This window comes from Petromyzon marinus, chromosome 69 (assembly GCF_048934315.1).
Source record: "Petromyzon marinus isolate PM22_M1 ecotype Great Lakes invasive population chromosome 69, UKy_Petmar_22M1.pri1.0, whole genome shotgun sequence".
Taxonomy (NCBI): Eukaryota; Metazoa; Chordata; class Hyperoartia; order Petromyzontiformes; family Petromyzontidae; genus Petromyzon; species Petromyzon marinus.
The window spans coordinates 5707518-5733553 of NC_133735.1; the positions used below are offsets into that span (position 1 = coordinate 5707518).

The window sequence follows — 26036 nt, forward strand, 5'->3', positions numbered from 1 at the left end:
CCCTATAGCCCTGCTAGAGGCTACACGGGGGACCTTTGTCTGTGTGTCTATAGGGCACTGCTGCTGCTACTCACAGCACTTGCCCCTACAGCCTGCTAGAGGCTACACGGGGGACCTTTGTCTGTGTGTGTGTTAAACTTCTCCTTTCACACTCAGTGTAAGCAATCAACCGCGCTAATCGGAGGTGCGGGGTTATAACAACAAATTACGGGTCTCTATGTGGTGAGTCTATGGGTCTCTGTGTGGTGAGTCTGTGGGTCTCTGTGTGGTGAGTCTGTGGGTCTCTATGTGGTGAGTCTATGGGTCTCTGTGTGGTGAGTCTGTGGGTCTCTGTGTGGTGAGTCTATGGGTCTCTATATGGTGAGTCTATGGGTCTCTGTGTGGTGAGCCTATGGGTCTCTGTGTGGTGAGTCTATGGGTCTCTATATGGTGAGTCTATGGGTCTCTGTGTTGTGAGTCTATGGGTCTCTATATAGTGAGTCTATGGGTCTCTGTGTGGTGAGTCTGTGGGTCTCTGTGTGGTGAGTCTGAGGGTCTCTATATGGTGAGTCTATGGGTCTCTGTGTGGTGAGTCTGTGGGTCTCTGTGTGGTGAGTCTGGTGGTCTCTGTGTGGTGAGTCTGTGGGTCTCTGTGTTGTGAGTCTGTGGGTCTCTGTGTGGTGAGTCTATGGGTCTCTGTGTGGTGAGTCTATGGGTCTCTGTGTGATGAGTCTGTGGGTCTCTGTGTGGTGAGTCTATGGGTCTCTGTGTGATGAGTCTATGGGTCTCTGTGTGATGAGTCTATGGGTCTCTGTGTGATGAGTCTATGGGTCTCTGTGTGGTAAGTCTATGGGTCTCTATATGGTGAGTCTATGGGTCTCTGTGTTGTGAGTCTATGGGTCTCTGTATAGTGAGTCTATGGGTCTCTGTGTGGTGAGTCTGTGGGTCTCTGTGTGGTGAGTCTGAGGGTCTCTATATGGTGAGTCTATGGGTCTCTGTGTGGTGAGTGTGTGGGTCTCTGTGTGGTGAGTCTGTGGGTCTCTGTGTGGTGAGTCTGTGGGTCTCTGTGTTGTGAGTCTATGGGTCTCTGTGTGGTGAGTCTGTGGGTCTTTGTGTGGTGAGTCTGTGGGTCTCTGTGTGGTGAGTCTATGGGTCTCTGTGTGATGAGTCTATGGGTCTCTGTGTGATGAGTCTATGGGTCTCTGTGTGATGAGTCTATGGGTCACTTTGTGATGAGTATGGGTGTCTGTATGATGAGTCTATGGGTCTCTGTGTGAGTCTATGGGTCTCTGCATGATGAGTCTATGGCTCTCTGTGTGATGAGTCTATGGGTCTCTGTGTCATGAGTCTATGGGTCTCTGTGTAGTGGGTCTATGGGTCACTGTGTGATGAGTCTATGGGTCTCTGTGTGATGAGTCTATGGGTCTCTGTGTGATGAGGCTATGGCTCTCTGTCTGATGAGTCTATGGGTCTCTGTGTGATGAGTCTATGGGTCTCTGTGTAGTGGGTCTATGGGTCTCTGTGTGGTGAGTCTAGGGGTCTCTGTGTGGTGAGTCTGTGGGTCTCTGTGTGGTGAGTCTATGGGTCTCTATATGGTGAGTCTATGGGTCTCTATGTGGTGAGTCTATGGGTCTCTGTGTGGTGAGTCTATGAGTCTCTGTGTGGTGAGTCTATGGGTCTCTATATGGTGAGTCTATGGGTCTCTATGTGGTGAGTCTATGGGTCTCTGTGTGGTGAGTCTATGGGTCTCTGTGTGGTGAGTCTATGGGTCTCTATATGGTGAGTCTATGGGTCTCTATGTGGTGAGTCTATGGGTCTCTGTGTGGTGAGTCTGTGGGGCTCTTTGTGGTGAGTCTATGGGTCTCTATATGGTGAGTCTATGGGTCTCTATATGGTGAGTCTATGGGTCTCTGTGTGGTGAGTCTGTGGGTTCCTGTGTGGTGAGTCTATGGGTCTCTGCTGTGTGATGAGTCTAAGGGTCTCTATATGGTGAGTCTATGGGTCTCTGTGTGGTGAGTCTATGGGTCTCTATATGGTGAGTTTATGGGTCTCTGTATGGTGAGTTTATGGGTCTCTGTGTGGTGAGTTTATGGGTCTCTGTGTGGTGAGTCTATGGGTCTCTGTGTGGTGAGTCTATGGGTCTCTATATGGTGAGTCTAGGGGTCTCTGTGTGATGAGTCTATGGGTCTCTATGTGATGTGTGTGGTGAGTCTATGGGTCTCTGTGTGGTGAGTCTATGGGTCTCTGTGTGATGAGTTTATGGGTCTCTGTGTGGTGAGTCTATGGGTCTATGTGTGATGAGTCTATGACTCTCTGTTTGATGAGTCTATGGTTCTCTGTGTGGTGAGTCTATGGGTCTCTGTGTGATGAATCTATGGGTCTCTGTGTGATGAGTCTATGGGTCTCTGTGTTATGAGTCTACGGGTCTCTGTGTGATGAGTCTTTGGGTCTCTTTGTGATGAGTCTATGGGTCTCTGTGTGGTGAGTCTATGGGTCTCTGGGTGATGAGTCTATGGGTCTCTGTATGATGAGGCTATAGGTCTCTGTGTGGTGAGTCTATGGGTCTCTGTGTGGTGAGTCTATGGGTCTCTGTGTGGTAAGTCTATGGGTCTCTGTGTGAAGAGTCTATGGGTCTCTGTGTGGTGAGTCTATGGGTCTCTGTGTGGTGAGTCTATGGGTCTCTGTGTAGTGAGTCTATGGGTCTCTATGTGGTGAGTCTATGGGTCACTGTGTGGTGAGTCTATGGGTCTCTGTGTGATGAGTCTATGGGTCTCTGTGTGATGAGTCTATGGGTCTCTGTATGATGAGTCTATGGGTCTCTGTGTGAGTCTATGGGTCTCTGTATGATGAGTCTATGGCTCTCTGTGTGATGAGTCTATGGGTCTCTGTGTGATGAGTCTATGGGTCTCTGTGTAGTGGGTCTATGGGTCTCTGTGTGATGAGTCTATGGGTCTCTGTGTGATGAGTCTATGGGTCTCAGTGTGATGAGTCTATGGCTCTCTGTATGATGAGTCTATGGGCCTCTGTGTGATGAGTCTATGGGTCTCTTTGTGGTAAGTCTATGGGTCTCTGTGTGGTGAGTCTATGGGTCTCTGTGTGATGAGTCTATGGGTCTCTGTGTGGTGAGTTTAGGGGTCTCTGTGTGGTAAGTCTATGGGTCTCTGTGTGGTGAGTCTATGGGTCTCTGTGTGGTGAATCTATGGGTCTCTGTGTGGTAAGTCTATGGGTCTCTGTGTGGTGAGTCTATGGATCTGAGTGTGATGAGTCTATGGGTCTCTGTGTGGTGAGTCTATGGGTCTCTGTGTGGTGAGTCTATGGGTCTCTGTGTATTGAGTCTATGGGTCTCTATGTGGTGAGTCTATGGGTCTCTGTGTGATGAGAGTATGAGTCTCTATGTGGTGAGTCTATGGGTCTCTGTGCGATGAGTCTATGGGTCTGTGTGTGACGAGTCTATCGGTCTGTGTGGTGAGTCCATGGGTCTCTGTGTGATGAGTCTATGGCTCTCTGTGTGATGAGTCTTTGGGTCTCTGTGTGATGAGTCTATGGGTCTCTGTGTGGTGAGTCTGTGGGTCTCCGTGTGGTGAGTCTATGAATCTCTGTCTGGATGGAGGAGGGAACCAGCCCCGATACAAATCCGTACAGAGAGAAAGACGCAGACTCCGAAGTCAAAGCAGCCAGGGGTCGTCAGGGTTGAACCCACGGATCGAACCCACGACCTCCTGTAGACCAGGCGAGGTAGTCAACATCACCCAGGGATAGAACCCACGACCTCCTGTAGACCAGGCGAGGTAGTCAACATCTCCAAGGCATAGAACCCACGACCTCCTGCAGACCAGGCGAGGTAGTCAACAGCTCCCAGGGATAGAACCCAAGACCTCCTGTACACCAATCGAGGTAGTGAACATCTGCCAGGGATAGAACCCACGACCTCCTGTATACCAGGCGACGTAGTGAACATCTCCCAGTAATAGAACCCACGACCTCCTGTATACCAGGCGAGGTAGTCAACATCTCCCAGGAATAGAACCCACGACCTCCTGTACACCAGGCGAGGTAATCAACATCTCCCAGGTATAGAAACCACGACCTCCTGTAGACCAGACGAGGTAGCCAACATCACCCAGGGATATAACCCACGACCTCCTGTAGGCCAGGCGAGGTAGTCAACATCTCCCAGGGATAGAACTCACGACCTTCTGTAGATCAGGCGAGGTAGTCATCATCTCCCAGGAATAGCACCCACGACCTACTGTAGACCGGGCGAGGTGGTCAACATCTCCCAGGGATAGAACCCAAGACCTCCTGTAGACCAGGCGAGGTAGTCAACATCTCCCAGGGATAGAACTCACGACGTCCTGTACACCAGGTGAGGTAGTGAACATCTCCCAGGGATAGAACCCACGACCTCTTGTAGACCAGGCGAGGTAGTCAACATCACCCAGGGATAGAACCCACGACCTCCTGTAGACCAGGCGAGGTAGTCAACATCTCCCAGGCATAGAACCCACGACCTCCTGCAGACCAGGCGAGGTAGTCAACATCTCCCAGGGATAGAACCCAAGACCTCCTGTACACCAATCGAGGTAGTCAACATCTCCCAGGGATAGAACCCACGACCTCCTGTATACCAGGCGACGTAGTGAACATCTCCCAGTAATAGAACCCACGACCTCCTGTATACCAGGCGAGGTAGTCAACATCTCCCAGGAATAGAACCCACGACCTCCTGTACACCTGGCGAGGTAGTCAACATCTCCCAGGTATAGAACCCACGACCTCCTGTAGGCCAGGCGAGGTAGTCAACATCTCCCAGGGATAGAACTCACGACCTTCTGTAGATCAGGCGAGGTAGTCATTATCTCCCAGGAATAGCACCCAACACCTCCTGCAGACCAGGCGAGGTAGTCAACATCTCCCATGGATAGAACCCACGACCTCCTGTACACCGGGCGAGGTAGTCAACATCTCCCTAGGATAGAACCCACGACCTCCTGTAGACCAGGCGAGGTGGTCAACATCTCCCAGGGGTAGAACCCACGACCTCCTGTACACCAGGCGAGGTAGTCAACATCTCCCATGGATAGAACCCACGACCTACTGTAGACCGGGCGAGGTGGTCAACATCTCCCAGGGATAGAACCCAAGACCTCCTGAATACCAGGCGAGGTAGTCAACATCTCCCAGGGATCGTACCCACGACCTCCTGTATACCAGGCAAGGTAGTCAACATCTCCCAGGGTTAAAACCCACGACCACCTGTATACCAGGCGAGGTAATCAACATCTCCCAGGGATAAAACCCACGACCTCCTGTAGTCCGGGCGAGGTAGCCAACATCTCCCAGGGATAGAACCCACAACCTCCTGTATACCTGGCGAGGTAGTCAACATCTCCCAGGGATAGAACCCACGACCTCCTGTATACCAGGCGAGGTAGTCAACATCTCCCAGGGATAGAATCCACGACCTCTTGTACACCATGCGAGGTAGTCAACATCTCCCAGGAATAGAACCCACAACCTCCTGTATACCAGGCGAGGTAGTCAACATCTCGCAGGGGTATAACCCACGACCTCCTGTATACCAAGCGAGGTAGTCAACATCTCCCAAGGATAGAACCCACGACCTCCTGTATACCAGGCGAGGTAGTCAACATCTCCCAGGGGTAGAACCCACGACCTCCTGTACACCAGGCGAGGTAGTCAACATTTCCCAGGGGTAGAACCCACGACCTCCTGCAGACCATGCGAGGTAGTCAACATCTCCCAGGGATATAACCCACGACCTCCTGTAGACCGGTCGAGGTAGTCAACATCTCCCAGGGGTAGAACCCACGACCTCCTGTAGACCGGTCGAGGTAGTCAACATCTCCCAAGGATAGAACCCACGACGTCCTGTAAACCAGGCGAGGTAGTCAACATCTCCCAGGGGTAGAACCCATGACCTCCTGTAAACCAGGCGAGGTAGTCAACACCTCCCAGCGATAGAACCCACGACCTCCTATAAACCAGGAGAGGTAGTCAACATCTTCCAGGGATAGAACCCACGACCTCCTGTAGACCAGGCGAGGTAGTCAACATCTCCCAGGGATAGAACCCACGACCTCCTGTAGTGCAGGCGAGGTAGTCAACATCTCCCAGGGATAGAACCCACGACCTCCTGTAGACCTGGCGAGGTAGCCAACATCTCCCAGGGATATAACCCACGACCTCCTGTAGACCAGGCGAGGTAGTCAACATCTCCCAGGGATAGAACCCACGACCACCTGTAAACCAGGCGAGGTAGTCAACATCTCCCAGGGATAGAACCCACGACCTCTTGTAAACCAGGCGAGGTAGTCAACATCTCCCAGGGATAGAACCCACGCCCTCCTGTATACCAGGCGAGGTAGTCAACATTTCCCAGGGATCGTACCCACGACCTCCTGTATACCAGGCGAGGTAGTCAACATCTCCCAGGGATAAAACCCACGACCACCTGTATACCAGGCGAGGTAGTCAACATCTCCCAGGGATAAAACCCACGACCTCCTGTAGTGCAGGCGAGGTAGTCAACATCTCCCAGGGATAGAACCCACGACCTCCTGTAGACCTGGCGAGGTAGCCAACATCTCCCAGGGATATAACCCACGACCTCCAGGTAGTCAACATCTCCTAGGGATAGAACCCACGACCACCTGTACACCAGGCGAGGTAGTCAACATCTCCCATGGATAGAACCCACGACCTCCTGTATACCAGGCGAGGTAGTCAACATCTCCCAGGGATAGAACCCACGACCTCCTGTAGACCAGGCGAGGTAGTCAACATCTCCCAGGGATAGAACCCACGACCTCCTGTATACCAGGCGAGGTAGTCAACATCTCCCAGGGATAGAACCCACGACCTCCTGTAGACCTGGCGAGGTAGTCAACATCTCCCAGGGATAGAACCCACGACCTCCTGTAGACCTGGCGAGGTAGCCAACATCTCCCAGGGATATAACTCACGACCTCCTGTAGACCAGGCGAGGTAGTCAACATCTCCCAGGGATAGAACCCACGACCACCTGTAAACCAGGCGAGGTAGTCAACATTTCCCAGGGGTAGATCCCACGACCTCCTGTAAACCAGGTGAGGTAGTGAACATCTCCCAGGGATAGAACCCACGACCTCCTGTAAACCGGGCGAGGTAGTCAACATCTCCCAGGGATAGAACCCACGACCTCCTGGAAACCAGGCGAGGTAGTCAACATCTCCCAGGGATAGAACCCACGACCTCCTGTATCCAGGCGAGGTAGTCAACATCTCCCAGGGATAGAACCCACGACCTCTTGTAAACCAGGCAAGGTAGTCAACATCTCCCAGGGATAGAACCCACGACCTCCTGTAGATCAGGCGAGGTAGTCAACATCTCCCAGGGATTGAACCCGCGACCTCCTGTAGACCGGGCGAGGTAGTCAACATCTCCCAGGGATAGAACCCACGACCACCTGTAGACCGGGCGAGGTAGTCAACATGTCCCAGGGATAGAACCCACGACCTCCTGTAGACCAGGCGAGGTGGTCAACATCTCCCAGGGATAGAACCCATGACCTCCTGTACACCAGGTGAGGTAGTCAACATTTCCCAGGGATAGAACCCACGACCTCTTGTAGACCAGGCGAGGTAGTCAACATCACCCAGGGGTAGAACCCACGACCTCCTGCAGACCAGGCGAGGTAGTCAACATCTCCCAGGGATAGAATCCACGACCTCCTGTATACCAGGCGAGGTAGTCAACATCTCCCAGGAATAGAACCCACGACCACCTGTACACCAGGCGAGGTAGTCAACATCTCCAAGGGATAGAACCCACGACCTCCTGTATACCAGCCGAGGTAGTCAACATCTCCCAAGGATAGAACCCACGACCTCCTGTATACCGGGCGAGGTAGTCAACATCTCCCAGGGGTAGAACCCACGACCTCCTGTACACCAGGCGAGGTAGTCAACATCTCCCAGGGGTAGAACCCACGACCTCCTGCAGACCAGGCGAGATAGTCAACATCTCCCAGGGATAGAACCCACGACCTCCTGTAAACCAGGCGAGGTAGTCAACATCTCCCAGGGGTAGAACCCACGACCTCCTGTAAACCAGGCGAGATAGTCAACATCTCCCAGCGATAGAACCCACGACCTCCTGTAAACCAGGCGAAGTAGTCAACATCTCCCAGGGATAGAACCCACGACCTCCTGTAAACCAGGCGAGGTAGTCAACATCTCCCAGGGATAGAACCCACGCCCTCCTGTATACTAGGCGAGGTAGTCAACATCTCCCAGGGATAAAACCCACGACCACCTGTATACCAGGCGAGGTAGTCAACATCTCCCAGGGATAAAACCCACGACCTCCTGTAGTGCAGGCGAGGTAGTCAACATCTCCCAGGGATAGAACCCACGACCTCCTGTAGACCTGGCGAGGTAGCCAACATCTCCCAGGGATATAACCCACGACCTCCTGTAGACCAGGCGAGGTAGTCAACATCTCCTAGGGATAGAACCCACGACCACCTGTATACCAGGCGAGGTAGTCAACATCTCCTATGGATAGAACCCACGACCTCCTGTAGACCGGGCGAGGTAGTCAACATCTCCCAGGGATAGAACCCACGACCACCTGTAGACCGGGCGAGGTAGTCAACATGTCCCAGGGATAGAACCCACGACCTCCTGTAGACCAGGCGAGGTGGTCAACATCTCCCAGGGATAGAACCCATGACCTCCTGTACACCAGGTGAGGTAGTCAACATTTCCCAGGGATAGAACCCACGACCTCTTGTAGACCAGGCGAGGTAGTCAACATCACCCAGGGGTAGAACCCACGACCTCCTGCAGACCAGGCGAGGTAGTCAACATCTCCCAGGGATAGAATCCACGACCTCCTGTATACCAGGCGAGGTAGTCAACATCTCCCAGGAATAGAACCCACGACCACCTGTACACCAGGCGAGGTAGTCAACATCTCCAAGGGATAGAACCCACGACCTCCTGTATACCAGCCGAGGTAGTCAACATCTCCCAAGGATAGAACCCACGACCTCCTGTATACCAGGCGAGGCAGTCAACATCTCCCAGGGGTAGAACCCACGACCTGTACACCAGGCGAGGTAGTCAACATCTCCCAGGGGTAGAACCCACGACCTCCTGCAGACCAGGCGAGATAGTCAACATCTCCCAGGGATAGAACCCACGACCTCCTGTAAACCAGGCGAGGTAGTCAACATCTCCCAGGGGTAGAACCCACGACCTCCTGTAAACCAGGCGAGGTAGTCAACATCTCCCAGCGATAGAACCCACGACCTCCTGTAAACCAGGCGAAGTAGTCAACATCTCCCAGGGATAGAACCCACGACCTCCTGTAAACCAGGCGAGGTAGTCAACATCTCCCAGGGATAGAACCCACGCCCTCCTGTATACTAGGCGAGGTAGTCAACATCTCCCAGGGATAAAACCCACGACCACCTGTATACCAGGCGAGGTAGTCAACATCTCCCAGGGATAAAACCCACGACCTCCTGTAGTGCAGGCGAGGTAGTCAACATCTCCCAGGGATAGAACCCACGACCTCCTGTTAACCTGGCGAGGTAGCCAACATCTCCCAGGGATATAACCCACGACCTCCTGTAGACCAGGCGAGGTAGTCAACATCTCCTAGGGATAGAACCCACGACCACCTGTATACCAGGCGAGGTAGTCAACATCTCCTATGGATAGAACCCACGACCTCCTGTAGACCAGGCGAGGTAGTCAACATCTCCCAGGGATAGAACCCACGACCTCCTGTAGACCAGGCGAGGTAGTCAACATCTCCCAGGGATAGAACCCACGACCACCTGTATACCAGGCGAGGTAGTCAACATCTCGCAGGGAAAGAACGCACGACCTCCTGTAAACCAGGCGAGGTAGTCAACATCTCCCAGGGGTAGATCCCACGACCTCCTGTAAACCAGGTGAGGTAGTCAACATCTCCCAGGGATAGAACCCTCGACCTCCTGTAAACCAGGCGAGGTAGTCAACATCTCCCAGGGATAGAACCCACGACCTCTTTTAAACCAGGCGAGGTAGTCAACATCTCCCAGGGATAGAACCCACGACCTCCTGTAGACCGGGCGAGGTAGTCAACATCTCCCAGGGATAGAACCCACGACCACCTGTAGACCAGGCGAGGTAGTCAACATCTCCCAGGGATAGAAGCCACGACCTCCTGTAGACCAAGCGAGGTGGTCAACATCTCCCAGGGATAGAACCCATGACCTCCTGTACACCAGGTGAGGTAGTCAACATTTCCCAGGGATAGAACCCACGACCTCTTGTACACCAGGCGAGGTAGTCAACATCTCCCAAGGGTAGAACCCACGACCTCCTGCAGACCAGGCGAGGTAGTCAACATCTCCCAGGGATAGAATCCACGACCTCCTGTATACCAGGCGAGGTAGTCAACATCTCCAAGGGATAGAACCCACGACCTCCTGTATACCAGCCGAGGTAGTCAACATCTCCCAAGGATAGAACCCACGACCTCCTGTATACCACGCGAGGTAGTCAACATCTCCCAGGGGTAGAACCCATGACCTCCTGTAAACCGGTCGAGGTAGTCAACATCTCCCAGGGACAGAACCCACGACCTCCTGTAAACCAGGCGAGGTAGTCAACATCTCCCAGGGATAGAACCCACGACCTCCTGTAAACCAGGCGAGGTAGTCAACATCTCCCAGGGATAGAACCCACGCCCTCCTGTATACCAGGCGAGGTAGTCAACATTTCCCAGGGATCGTACCCACGACCTCCTGTATACCAGGCGAGGTAGTCAACATCTCACCAGGGATAAAACCCACGACCTCCTGTAGTGCAGGCGAGGTAGTCAACATCTCCCAGGGATAGAACCCACGACCTCCTGTAGACCTGGCGAGGTAGTCAACATCTCCCAGGGATAGAACCCACGACCTCCTGTAGACCAGGCGAGGTGGTCAACATCTCCCAGGGATAGAACCCATGACCTCCTGTACACCAGGTGAGTTAGTCAACATTTCCCAGGGATAGAACCCACGACCTCTTGTAGACCAGGCGAGGTAGTCAACATCTCCCAGCGATAGAACCCACGACCTCCTGTATACCAGGCGAGGTAGTCAACATCTCCCAGGGATATAACCCACGACCTCCTGTAGACCAGGTGAGGTGGTCAACATCTCCCAGGGATAGAACCCACGACTTCCTGTACACCAGGTGAGGTAGTCAACATCTCCCAGGGGTAGAACCCACGACCTCCTGTACACCAGGCGAGGTAGTCAACATCTCCCAGGGATAGAACCCACGACCTCCTGTATACCAGGTGAGGTAGTCAACATCTCCCAGGGGTAGAACCCACGACCTCCTGCAGACCAGGCGAGGTAGTCAACATCTCCCAGGGATAGAACCCACGACCTCCTGTAGACCAGGCGAGGTAGTCAACATCTCCCAGGGATAGAACCCACGACCTCCTGTACACCAGGCGAGGTAGTCAACATCTCCCAGGGATAGAACCCACGACCTCCTGTAGACCAGGCGAGGTAGTCAACATCTCCCAGGGGTAGAACCCACGACCTCCTGCATGCCAGGCGAGGTAGTCAACATCTCCCAGGGATAGAACCCACGACCTCCTGTAGACCAGGCGAGGTAGTCAACATCTCCCAGGGATAGAAGCCACGACCTCCTGTAGACCAGGCGAGGTAGTCAACATCTCCCAGGGATAGAACCCACGACCTCCTGTATACCAGGCGAGGTAGTCAACATCTCCCAGGGATAGAACCCACGACCTCCTGTAGACCAGGCGAGGTAGTCAACATCTCCCAGGGATAGAACCCACGACCTCCTGTAGACCAGGCGAAGTAGTCAACATCTTCCAGGGATAGAACCCACGATCTACTGTAGACCAGGCGAGGTAGTCAACATCTCCCAGGGATAGAACCCACGACCTCCTGTACACCAGGCGAGGTAGTCAACATCTCCCAGGGATAGAACCCACGACCTCCTGTAGACCAGGCGAGGTAGTCAACATCTCCCAGGGATAGAACCCACGACCTCCTGTACACCAGGCGAGGTAGTCAACATCTCCCAGGTGTAGAACCCACGACCTCCTGTAGATCAGGCGAGGTAGTCAACATCTCCCAGGGATAGAACTCACGACCTCCTGTAGACCAGGCGAGGTAGTCATCATCTCCCAGGGATAGAACCCACGACCACCTGTAGACCAGACGAGGTAGTCAACATCTCCCAGGGGTAGAACCCACGACCTCCTGTACACCAGGCGAGGTAGTCAACATCTCCCAGGGAAAGAACCCACGACCTCCTGTAGACCAGGCGAGGTAGTCAACATCTCCCAGGGATAGAACCCACGACCTCCTGTACACCAGGCGAGGTAGTCAACATCTCCCAGGGATAGAAGCCACGACCTCCTGTAGACCAGGCGAGGTAGTCAACATCTCCCAGGGAAAGAACCCACGACCTCCTGTAGACCAGGCGAGGTAGTCAACATCTCCCAGGGATAGAACCCACGACCTCCTTTAGACCAGGCGAGGTAGTCAACATCTCCCAGGGATAGAACCCACGACCTCCTGTAGACCAGGCGAGGTAGTCAACATCTCCCAGGGATAGAACCCACGACCTCCTGTAGACCAGGCAAGGTAGTCAACATCTCCCAGGGATAGAACCCACGACCTCCTGTACACCAGGCGAGGTAGTCAACATCTCCCAGGGATAGAACCCACGACCTCCTGTACACCAGGCGAGGTAGTCAACATCTCCCAGGGATAGAACCCACGACCTCCTGTAGACCAGGCGAGGTAGTCAACATCTCCCAGGGATAGAACCCACGACCTCCTGTACACCAGGCGAGGTAGTCAACATCTCCCAGGGGTAGAACCCACGACCTCCTGTAGACCAGGCGAGGTAGTCAACATCTCCCAGGGATAGAACTCACGACCTCCTGTAGACCAGGCGAGGTAGTCATCATCTCCCAGGGATAGAACCCACGACCTCCTGTAGACCAGACGAGGTAGTCAACATCTCCCAGGGGTAGAACCCACGACCTCCTGTACACCAGGCGAGGTAGTCAACATCTCCCAGGGATAGAACCCACGACCTCCTCTAGACCAGGCGAGGTAGTCAACATCTCCCAGGGATAGAACCCACGACCTCCTGTATACCAGGCGAGGTAGTCAACATCTCCCAGTGATAGAACCCACGACCTCCTGTATACCCGGCGAGGTAGTCAACATCTTCCACTGTGGTCTGTGCGAGGCTACCTGGGGGAGCTTTGTCTTTGTGGGGCTACTCAGCACTTGCCCCCTAGAGTCTGTGCGACACTCCCTGGGGGAGCTTTGTCTCTGTGTTGCCACTCAAAACTTGCCCCTGTTGTCTGTGCGAGGCTACCTGGGGGAGCTTTGTCTCTGTAGTGCTATTCAGCACTTGCCCCAGTGGTTGGGGCGAGGCTACCTCGGGGAGCTTTGTCTTTGTGGCGCTACTTAGCACTTGCCCCTGTTGTCTGAGCGAGGCTACCTGGGGGAGCTTTGTCTCTGTGGTGATACTCAGCACTTGCCCCCTGTGGTCTGTGAGAGGCTACCTGGGGGAGCTTTGTCTCTGTGGTGATACTCAGCACTTGACCCTAAAGTCTGTGCGAGGCTACCTGGGGGAGCTTTGTCTCTGTGGTGATACTCAGCACTTGCCCCTGTGGTCTGTGCGAGGCTACCTGGGGGAGCTTTGTCTCTTTTGTGCTACTCAGCACTTGCCCCTGTGGGCTGTGCGAGGCTTCCTGGGGGAGCTTTGTCTTTGTGGTGCTACTAAGCACTTGCCCCTAGAGTCTGTGCAACGCTACCTGGGGGAGCTTTGTCTTTGTTGTGATACTCAGCACTTGCCCCCTAGAGTCTGTGCGAGACTACCTGGGGGAGCTTTGTCTTTGTGTTCCTACTCAGCACTTGCCCCTGTGGTCTGTGCGAGGCTACCTGGGGGAGCTTTGTCTTTGTGGTGATACTCAGCACTTGCCCCTGTGGTCTGTGCGAGGCTACCTGGGGGAGCTTTGTCTCTGTGGTGATACTCAGCACTTGCCCCTGTATGTGCGAGGCTATTTGGGGGAGCTTTGTCTTTGCCTCACCGACAAATCAGCAGTAGGCGACGCGGGTTAATTGAGGGGAGGGGCTGGGGGGGGGTTCTGGGGGGAGGGGCTGAGGGAAGCGGGGGAGGGGCTTGGGGGGGGGGTAAGGGGAGGGGCTGAGAGGGGTGGGGGAGGGGCTTGGGGGGTAAGGGGAGGGGCTGAGAGGGGTGAGGGAGGGGCTTGGGGTGGTAAGGGGAGGGGCAAGAGAGGGGTGAGAGGCGAAGCGAGTTCATGGTGAGGGGAGGGGCTGGGGGGGTAAGGGGAGGGGCTCGTGGGGTGAGAGGGGAGGGGCACACAGACAAAGGTCCCCCGTGTAGCCTCTAGCAGGGCTGTAGGGGCAAGTGCTGTGAGTAGCAGCCCCTATGAAGGCTCGCGGAACTGTGGAACACGAGGGGGTGGGTGGCCAGCACCACGCCCGGCCGCCTTTGTCTCCCCAGTGGCTACCACACCACTCACTCAATACAGAGACACTCACTATTTGCAAATTGATTGATTTATTGAACAATTTTCTCAATCGTAAAGAATATAAAATCCATCGATCTCGCACCAAATCAATATCACCATCACCACCATCATCATCATCACATTGTGATTACGGTCTTGCTATCGATTATCATGAAATCGTCATCGGCTGATATCAATCAACGCTGTTGTGAATGCAAGTCGTGGATACCACCATCATCATCATCACCATTACCACCATCACCACCATCACCACCAATACCACCATCATCATCATCAATACCATCATCACCATCACCACCACCATCATCACCATCACCACCATCATCACCATCACCACCATCATCACCTTCACCACCATCATCACCATCACCACCATCATCACTATCACCACCACCACCATCACCACCATCATCATCATCACAATCACCATCATCACCATTATCATCACCACAAACACCACCACCACAACAACCACCATCATCACCACAAACACCACCACCACAACAACCACCACCACCATCATCATCGTCACCACCACCATCGTCATCATCACCACCACCACCACCACCACTCACCACAACCACCATCACCACCACAACCACCACCACTCACCACAACCACCACAACCACCACCACCACCACCACAACCACCACCACCATCATCATCATCACCCCCACCACCACCACCATCATCACCATCATCATCATCACAATCATCATCACAATCACCATCATCATCACAATCACCATCATCATCATCACCACCACAACCATCACAACCACCACCACTCACCACAACCACCACCACAACCACCACCACCACCACTACAACCACCACAACCACCACCACAACCACCACCACCACAACCACCACCACAACCACCACAACCACCACCACAACCATCATCATCATCATCACCCCCACCATCATCATCACCATCATCATCATCACAATCACCATCATCACAATCACCATCATCATCATCACCACCACAACCATCAGCACCACAACCACCACCACCACTACCACCACTCACCACCACAACCACCACAACCACCACCACCACCACAACCACCACAACCACCACCACCACAACCACCACCACCACAACCACCACCACCACCACTACCACCACCACTACCACCACTACCACCACCACCACTACCACCACTACCACCACCACCACCACGACCACAACCACCACCACACCACTACCACCACTACTACCACCACAACCACCACCACAACCATCAGCACCACAACCACCACCACCACCACTACCACCACCACCACCACAACCACCACCACCACAACCACCACAACCACCACCACCACCACAACCACCACCACAACCACCACCACCACCACAACCACCACCACAACCACCACCACTACCACCACTACTACCACCACCACCACAACCACCACCACAACCATCAGCACCACCACCACCACCACAACCACCACCACTCACCACCACCACCACCACTACCACCACTACTACCACCACCACCACAACCACCACCACAACCATCAGCACCACCACCACCACCACAACCACCACCACTCACCACCACCACCACCACTACCACCACTACTACCACCACCACCACAACCACCACCACCACCACAACCACTACCACCACCACCACAACCACCACCACCACCAACACTAATGTGCCCCCTCACCCCCCTTAGCCTGGGCCACGTCCCTCCCCCCCTCGGCCTCCTGGTCTCGTCCCAGCGCCATCAGCGCCTCGATGTCTTCCACAGAGCGTGGGACACAGGTGAGGACCTCCACGCCGTCAGCCGTCACCACAACGTTGTCCTCGATACGCACCTGGGGCGGTGGGGGGAGATTGGTGGGGGGGGGGAGTGGGGGGGAGAGTGGGGGGAGATTGGTGGAGGGGGGGAGAGTGGGGAGTGAAGGGTGGTGGTGCTGATGATGGTGGTGGTAATGATTGTGGTGGTGATGGTGGTGATGATGGTGGTGGTGATGGTGGTGATGATGGTGGTGGTGGTGATGATGGTGGTGATGGTGGTGATGATGGTGGTGGTGATGGTGATGATGGTGGTGATGGTGGTGGTGGTGATGGTGGTGATGGTGGTGATGATGGTGGTGGTGATGATGGTGGTGGTGATGATGGTGGTGATGGTGGTGGTAGTGGTGATGATGATGGTGGTGGTGATGGTGGTGATGGTGGTGGTGATGATGATGGTGGTGATGATGATGGTGGTGGTGATGATGGTGGTGGTGATGATGATTATGGTGGTGGTGATGATGATTTAACTCCATCAAAAAAGTAACCTGCAGCGCCACACCTATTACCATCATTAGGGGGAAAAAACGGTGATCCAATCTCCGACCCCCAGGAACAGGTTTGCAGATTTCCTGAGCATTTGATGATGATGGTGATGATGGTGATGATGATGGTGGTGATGGTGGTGATGATGGTGGTGGTGATGGTGGTGGTGATGATGGTGGTGGTGATGATGGTGGTGGTGATGGTGGTGATGATGGTGATGATGGTGGTGGTGATGATGATGGTGATGATGATGGTGGTGATGATGGTGATGATGATGGTGGTGATGGTGAGTGGTGATGATGGTGATGATGATGGTGGTGATGATGATGATGGTGTTGGTGATGATGATGATGGTGATGATGGTGGTGGTGATGATGGTGTTGGTGATAATGATGATGGTGGTGATGATGAAGATGATGGTGATGATGATGATGGTGGTGATGGTGGTGGTGATGATGATGGTGATGATGATGATGGTGATGATGATGATGGTGATGATGATGGTGATGATGGTGATGATGATGGTGATGATGGTGGTGGTGGTGATGGTGGTGGTGGTGATGATGGTGGTGATGATGAAGATGGTGGTGATGATGAAGATGGTGGTGATGATGATGGTGGTGGTGATGATGAAGATGGTGGTGATGATGATGGTGGTGGTGATGATGATGAAGGTGGTGGTGATGATGATGATGATGGTGGTGGTGGTGATGATGGTGGTGATGATGATGGTGATGATGATGGTGATGATGGTGGTGGCGATGGTGGTGGTGATGATGAAGGTGGTGGTGATGATGATGGTGGTGGTGGTGATGGTGATGATGATGATGATGGTGGTGGTGATGATGGTGGTGGTGATGATGGTGGTGATGGTGTTGGTGGTATGGAGGAGTGTAACGATGGCAACGATGAGGTGATGATGACCCACACACAGCCCCCAACCCCTCCCCCTACCCCCTCCCCCCACCCCCCCCAGCCCCTCCCCCCCCCCCCAGCCCCTCCCCCCCACCTCACCCCCCCGAAGTGGTGGAATCTGCGGAGTTCGTCGTGCACGAGGAAGGGGGCGAGGCGAGGGTCTTGGCGTGCCTGCTGCAGCAGGTGTGGGATGAAGTAGAGGCCGGGCTCCACGGTGAGCACCATGCCCTGGGACAGGGCGCGAGCCGTGCGCAGGGAGCGCACCCCTTCACCGCTGGGTCGCTCCACTCCCTGCGTAGACACACACAGACACACACACAGACACAGACACACAGACACACACACACACACAGACATACACACACACAGACACACACAGACACACACACACAGACACACACACACAGACACACACACACACAGACACACACACACACAGACACACACACACACGTATACACACACACACGTACACACACACACACACTTAGACACACGTAGACACACACACACGTAGACAGACACACACACACACGCGTACACACACACACACGTACACACACACACACGTAGACACAGACACACACACGTACACACACACGTACACACACACACGTAGACACAGACACACACACGTACACACACACGTACACACACACACGTAGACACAGACACACACACGTACACACACACACACGTACACACGTACACACATACACACACGTAGACACACACACAGACACAGACACACACACGTACACACAGACACACACGTAGACACAGACACACACGTAGACACACAAAACAGGCGCCGTGGTAACGGCACCGTCACTTAGTGGCGAACATGGTTGTTGGTGCTGATGGTGGTGATGGTGGTGGTGGTGGTGATGACGGTGGTGGTGATGACGGTGGTGGTGATGACGGTGGTGATGACGATGGTGGTGATGATGGTGGTGATGATGGTGGTGATGATGACGGTGGTGATGACGATGGTGGTGATGACGGTGGTGATGACGATGGTGATGACGATGGTGGTGATGATGGTGGTGATGACGATGGTGGTGATGACGGTGGTGATGATGGTGGTGATGATGACGGTGGTGATGACGATGGTGGTGATGACGGTGGTGATGACGATGGTGATGACGATGGTGGTGATGACGGTGGTGATGACGATGACGGGGGTGACGATGGTGGTGATGACGGTGGTGGTGATGACGGTGGTGGTGATGACGGTGGTGGTGACGACGGTGGTGATGATGACAGTGGTGGTGATGACGATGGTGGTGATGACGGTGGTGATGACGGTGGTGATGACGATGGTGGTGATGACGGTGGTGATGACGGTGGTGATGACGATGGTGGTGATGACGGTGGTGATGATGGTGGTGATGATGGTGGTGGTGATGACGATGGTGATGACGGTGGTGGTGACGACGATGGTGATGACGATGGTGGTGATGACGGTGGTGATGACGGTGGTGATGACGATGGTGGTGATGACGATGGTGGTGATGACGGTGGTGATGACGGTGATGACGATGGTGGTGATGACGGTGGTGATGACGGTGGTGATGACGACGGTGGTGATGACGACGGTGGTGATGATGGTGGTGATGACGGTGATGACGATGGTGGTGATGATGATGATGGTGGTGATGACGGTGGTGGTGATGACGATGGTGGTGATGACGGTGATAGCCCCACCCACCTCTGGGTACCCCCCCACGTCGTGCACGTCACAGCCCAGGAGGTGTCCCAGGCCGTGCGGCATGAAGGTGGCGCACAGCCCGGCGGCCTCCATGGCCTCCACGTCGCCTTGCAGCAGCCCGGCGTCACGCAGCGCCGTCAGCTGGACTCGCTCGGCCAGGCGGTGGAGATCCACCCACGAGACCCCTGCATAGACACACACAGAGTCACAGAGACACACACACAGACACACAGACACACACACACAGAGACACACACACAGACACAGCAGCGCCATCAGTTGGACTCGCTCGGCCAGGCGGTGGAGATCCACCCACGAGACCCCTACGTAGAGATACACAGAGAGTCACAGAGACACACACACACACAGAGACACACACAGAGACACAGACACACACACACAGAGACACACAGACAGACACACACAGAGACACACAGACACAGAGACACACACACAGACACACACAGACACAGCAGCGCCGTCAGCTGGACTCGTTCGGCCAGCCGGTGGAGATCCACCCACGAGACCCCTACGTAGAGATACACAGAGAGTCACAGAGACACACACACACACAGAGACACACACAGAGTCACAGAGACACACAGACAGAGACACAGACACACACACACAGAGACACACAGACAGACACACACAGAGACACACAGACACAGAGACACACACACAGACACACACAGACACAGCAGCGCCGTCAGCTGGACTCGCTCGGCCAGGCGGTGGAGATCCACCCACGAGACCCCTGCATAGACACACACAGAGAGTCACAGAGACACACACACACACACAGAGACACACACAGACACACACAGACACACACACAGACACACACAGACACACACAGAGACACACACAGAGAGTCACAGAGACACACAGAGACACACAGACACACACAGAGACACACACAGAGAGTCACAGAGACACACACAGAGACACACAGACACACACACAGACACACACAGACACACACACAGACACACACACAGACACACACAGAGACACACAGACACACACACAGACACACACAGAGACACACACAGAGAGTCACAGAGACACACACAGAGACACACAGACACACACACAGAGACACAGAGACAGAGACACACAGACACAGCAGCGCCGTGTGTTGGACTCGCTCGGCCAGCCGGTGGAGATCCACCCACGAGACCCCTACGTAGACACACACACACACACAGACACACACACAGACACACACACACACAGACACACACACACAGACACACACAGAGACACACAGACACAGAGACACACAAACACAGAGACACACAAACACACACATAGACACACAGACACAGAGACAGGGAGTCACGCAGCGCTGTCAGTTGGACTCGCTCGGCCAGCCGGTGGAGATCCACCCACGAGACCCCTACGTAGAGATACACAGAGAGTCACAGAGACACACACACACACAGAGACACACACAGAGTCACAGAGACACACACACAGAGACACAGACACACACACACAGAGACACACAGACAGACACACACAGAGACACACAGACACAGAGACACACACACAGACACACACACAAACACACACAGAGACACACAGACACAGAGACAGGGAGTCATGCAGCGCCGTGAGCTGGACTCACTCGGCCAGGCGGTGGAGATCCACCCACGAGACCCCTGCATAGACACACAGAGAGTCACACACATACAGACACACACACACACACAGAGACACACACAGACACACACACAGACACACACACAGACACACACAGACACACACAGAGACACACACAGAGAGTCACAGAGACACACACAGAGACACACAGACACACACACAGACACACACAGACACACACACAGACACACACAGAGACACACAGACACACACACAGACACACACAGAGACACACAGACACAGAGACACACAAACACAGAGACACACAAACACACACAGAGACACAAACACACACACAGACACACAGACACAGAGACAGGGAGTCATGCAGCGCCGTGAGTTGGACTCGCTCGGCCAGCCGGTGGAGATCCACCCACGAGACCCCTGCATAGACACACAGAGAGTCACACACATACAGACACACACACACACAGAGACACAGAGACACACACAGACACACACACAGACGCACACAGAGACACACACACAGAGAGTCACAGAGACACACACAGAGACACACACAAAACACACACAGAGACACAGAGACACACACAGAGACACACACAGAGAGACACAGAGACAGGGAGTCAGGCAGCGCCGTGAGTTGGACTCGTTCAGCCAGGCGGTGGAGATCCACCCACGAGACCCCTGCATAGACACACACAGAGTCACAGAGACACACACACAGAGTCACAGAGACACACACACAGAGACACACACACAGACACACACACAGACACACACACAGAGACACACACACAGACAAACACACAGACACACAGACACACACACAGAGACACACAGAGACACACACACAGACACACACAGACACACACACACAGAGACAGAGACACACAGACACAGCAGCGCCGTCAGTTGGACTCGCTCGGCCAGGCGGTGGAGATCCACCCACGAGACCCCTACGTAGACACACACAGAGTCACAGAGACACACACACAGAGTCACAGAGACACACACATAGAGTCACAGAGACACACACAGAGACACACACACAGACACACACACAGACACACACACACACAGACACACACAGACACACACAGAGACACACAGACACAGAGACACACACACAGAGACACACACAGAGACACACAGACACAGAGACAGGGAGTCAGGCAGCGCCGTGAGTTGGACTCGCTCGGCCAGGCGGTGGAGATCCACCCACGAGACCCCTGCATAGACACACAGAGAGTCACAGAGACACACACACACAGAGTCACAGAGACACACACACAGACACACACAGACACACACACACAGAGACACACACACACAGACACAGCAACGCCGTGAGTTGGACTCGCTCGGCCAGGCGGTGGAGATCCACCCACGAGAACCCTGCATAGACACACACAGAGTCACAGAGACACACACACACAGACACACACACACAGAGACACACACACAGACACACACACACAGACACACACAGAGACACACACACACAGAGACACACACAAACACATACAGAGACACACAGACACAGAGACAGGGAGTCACACAGCGCCGTGAGTTGGACTCGCTCGGCCAGGCGGTGGAGATCCACCCACGAGACCCCTACGTAGAGGCACACAGAGAGTCACACAGACACACACACAGAGTCACAGAGACACACAGACAGAGACACACACAGACACACAGACACAGCAGCGCTGTAAGTTGGACTCGCTCGGCCAGCCGGTGGAGATCCACCCACGAGACCCCTACGTAGAGACACACAGAGACACACACAGAGAGTCACACAGACACACACAGACACACACACAGAGAGTCACAGAGACACACAGACAGAGACACACACACACAGAGACACAGAGACACACAGACACAGCAGCGCTGTAAGTTGGACTCGCTCGGCCAGGTGGTGGAGATCCACCCACGAGACCCCTGCATAGACACACACAGAGAGTCACACACACACAGAGAGTCACAGAGACACACACAGACAGAAAAGACACACACACAGACACACACACACACACAGAGACACACACAGAGACACACACAGACACACACACACAGACACACACAGACACACACAGACACACACAGAGACACACACAGAGACACACAGAGACACACAGACACAGCAGCGTCGTGAGTTGGACTCGCTCGGCCAGGCGGTGGAGATCCACCCACGAGACCCCTACGTAGAGACACAGAGAGTCACAGAGACACACAGAGACACACACAGAGACACACACAGAGACACACACAGAGACACACACAGAGACACACACACAGACGCACACACAGACACACACAGAGACACACAGACACACACAGAGAGACACAGAGACACACACAGAGACACATAGCGAGACACAGAAATACACACACACAGAGACACACACAGAGAGACACACACAGAGACACACACAAAGACACACACACAGACACACACACAGACACACACACAGACACAACAATAACAACAACAACCGCCATTCGCCACTAAGTGGCGGTGACGTCACCACGACGCTTGTGCCAGGCTATGTGTACCCTGAGGCCACGTGAAGTGTCGAACGCCCACTGGCAGGAGGTCACGGGGCAGACCCAGGTGCCACGGGTCGACTGACTGAGATGACTGGCTGATGCACCACCTGTGCCCCCTACTGTGCCAACCTGTGCTTTAGCCACCCGGCGCTCCGCTCGTTGTTGTGAGCGTCGCTCCTCCGCCCTCCATTGTTGTTGGAGGGCGACTGCCTCCAACTGCCCAGTAGCAGCGTCCTTCACGAGCCTCCTCCACAGAGGCCGATCTTGACACTGCTGGTACCAGTCATCGACTGATTCGGACAGCCATTCCCTGTTGTTTGGCAGTCTCCTGCCCCGAGTAGAGGACTGTCCACCCCTCATGGTGGCAGGAGCCAGAGCCGGTCCACCGGACCTCCTGAATACCACAGAGATCCAGGCGGTACCGGTCCAGCTCCCGACAAAGGAGTGGCAGCCTCTCCTCCGCAGTGATCGTCCGAACATTCCACGTGGCCACCCGTAGTGGCTTTTCGTTGTTTCTGGAGGAGCCCCGAGGGTAGAGATTCAATCTCCTGGCTCCGCCAATTGGGGTTTGGCCAGGGGACGTCATAGACGCCTGGCCCCCCCGGGGCCTCCGACACAAACTTAATTAAAATTTTCAATCGTAGTTTGGTTGTAGTTAATTGAAGGTGGAGGGGTAACCAGTCCCCTCGCAGAACCCCCACCACCACCACCACGATCACCACCACCCCCACCACCACCACCACGATCACCACCACCACCACCACGATCACCACCACCACCACGATCACCACCACCACACCACCACGATCACCACTACCACCACGATCACCACCACCACACCACCACGATCACCACTACCACCACCCACCACGATCACCACCACCACCCACCACGATCACCACCACCACCACGATCACCACCACGATCACCACCAAGATCACCACCACCACCAGCACCACCACCACCCACCACGATCACCACCACCACCACCACGATCACCATCACCACACCACCACCACCATGATCACCACCCACCACGATCACCACCACCACCCACCACGATCACCACCACCACCCCACCACCACCACCCCCACCACCACCACCTCCACCACCACGATCACCACGATCACCACGATCACCACGATCAGCACCCACCAGGCCTCGCGGCCGCGATGACGGCTCGTGACGCCGCCAGTACGGCGTTGTAGATGCTGCGCTGGTCGGCGCTGAAGCGACCGCTGGCCGGGAAGGAGCACGTGATGTCAGACGCATAGCAGCAGTACTCACCACCCATGTCGAACAGGCTGAGGTGGGGGTGGTGGTGGTGGTGGTGGTGGGGGTGGTGGTGGTGGTGGTGGTGGAGGTGGTGGTGGTGGTGGGGGTGGTGGTGGTGGTGGTGGTGGGGGTGGTGGTGGTGGTGGTAGTGGGGGTGGTGGTGGTGGTGGTGGTGGAGGTGGTGGTGGTGGCGGGGGTTGTGTTGGTAGTGGTGGTGTTGGTGGTGGTGGTGATGGTGGTGGTGGAGGTGGTGGTGGTGGTGGCGGGGGTTGTGTTAGTAGTGGTGGTGGAGGTGGTGGTGGTGGGGGTGGTGGTGGTGGGGGTGGTGGTGGTGGTGGTGGTGGTGGAGGTGGTGGTGGTGGCGGGGGTTGTGTTGGTAGTGGTGGTGTTGGTGGTGGTGGAGGTGGTGGTGGTGATGGTGGTGGTGGAGGTGGTGGTGGTGGTGGCGGGGGTTGTGTTGGTAGTGGTGGTGTTGGTGGTGGAGGTGGTAGTGGGAGCACAACGCGAGGGCGGGGAGAGAAGACAGTGGTCACCCAATCACTCGCTCACTCACTCACCTACTCACTCACTCGCTCACTCACTCACCCACTCGCTCACTCACTCACTCACCCACACACTCACTCACTCGCTCACTCACTCACACACTCGCTCACTCACTCACTCACCACACACTCACTCGCTCACTCACTCATCTACTCACTCACTCGCTCACTCACTCACCCACTCACTCACTCGCTCACTCACTCACCCACTCACTCACTCGCTCACTCACTCACCCACTCACTCACTCGCTCACTCGCTCACTCACTCACCCACTCACTCACTCACTCACCCACTCACTCACTCACCCACTCACGCACTCGCTCACCCACTCACTCATTCACTCACCCACACACTCACTCACCCACTCACTCACCCACTCACCCACACACTCACTCACTCGCTCACTCACTCACTCACTCGCTCACTCACTCACTCACTCACCCACTCACTCACCCACTCACGCACTCACCCACCCACTCACTCGCCCACTCACTCACTCGCTCACTCACTCAC

General features: G+C 54.8%; 1 protein-coding gene across 2 annotated transcripts in view; it reads right to left on the bottom strand.

Annotated features, from left to right (window-relative positions):
• Positions 1 to 14598: 14598 nt before the first annotated feature.
• Positions 14599 to 26036, bottom strand: part of PEPD (peptidase D) — a 58140-nt gene continuing 46702 nt past the window's right edge. The window contains exons 12-15 of one of the 2 annotated variants that reach the window (XM_032979009.2): positions 24861 to 25009; positions 19520 to 19704; positions 17908 to 18099; positions 14599 to 16427 (exon numbers count right to left, since the gene is read on the bottom strand). In XM_032979009.2, the coding sequence (XP_032834900.1) occupies positions 16260 to 16427; positions 17908 to 18099; positions 19520 to 19704; positions 24861 to 25009 (694 nt within the window). In that variant the 3' untranslated portion in view covers positions 14599 to 16259. Of the gene's footprint in view, positions 16428 to 17907; positions 18100 to 19519; positions 19705 to 20304; positions 21836 to 24860; positions 25010 to 26036 lie in introns of those variants that run through there. The other variant, XM_076055017.1, reaches the window with a different exon arrangement.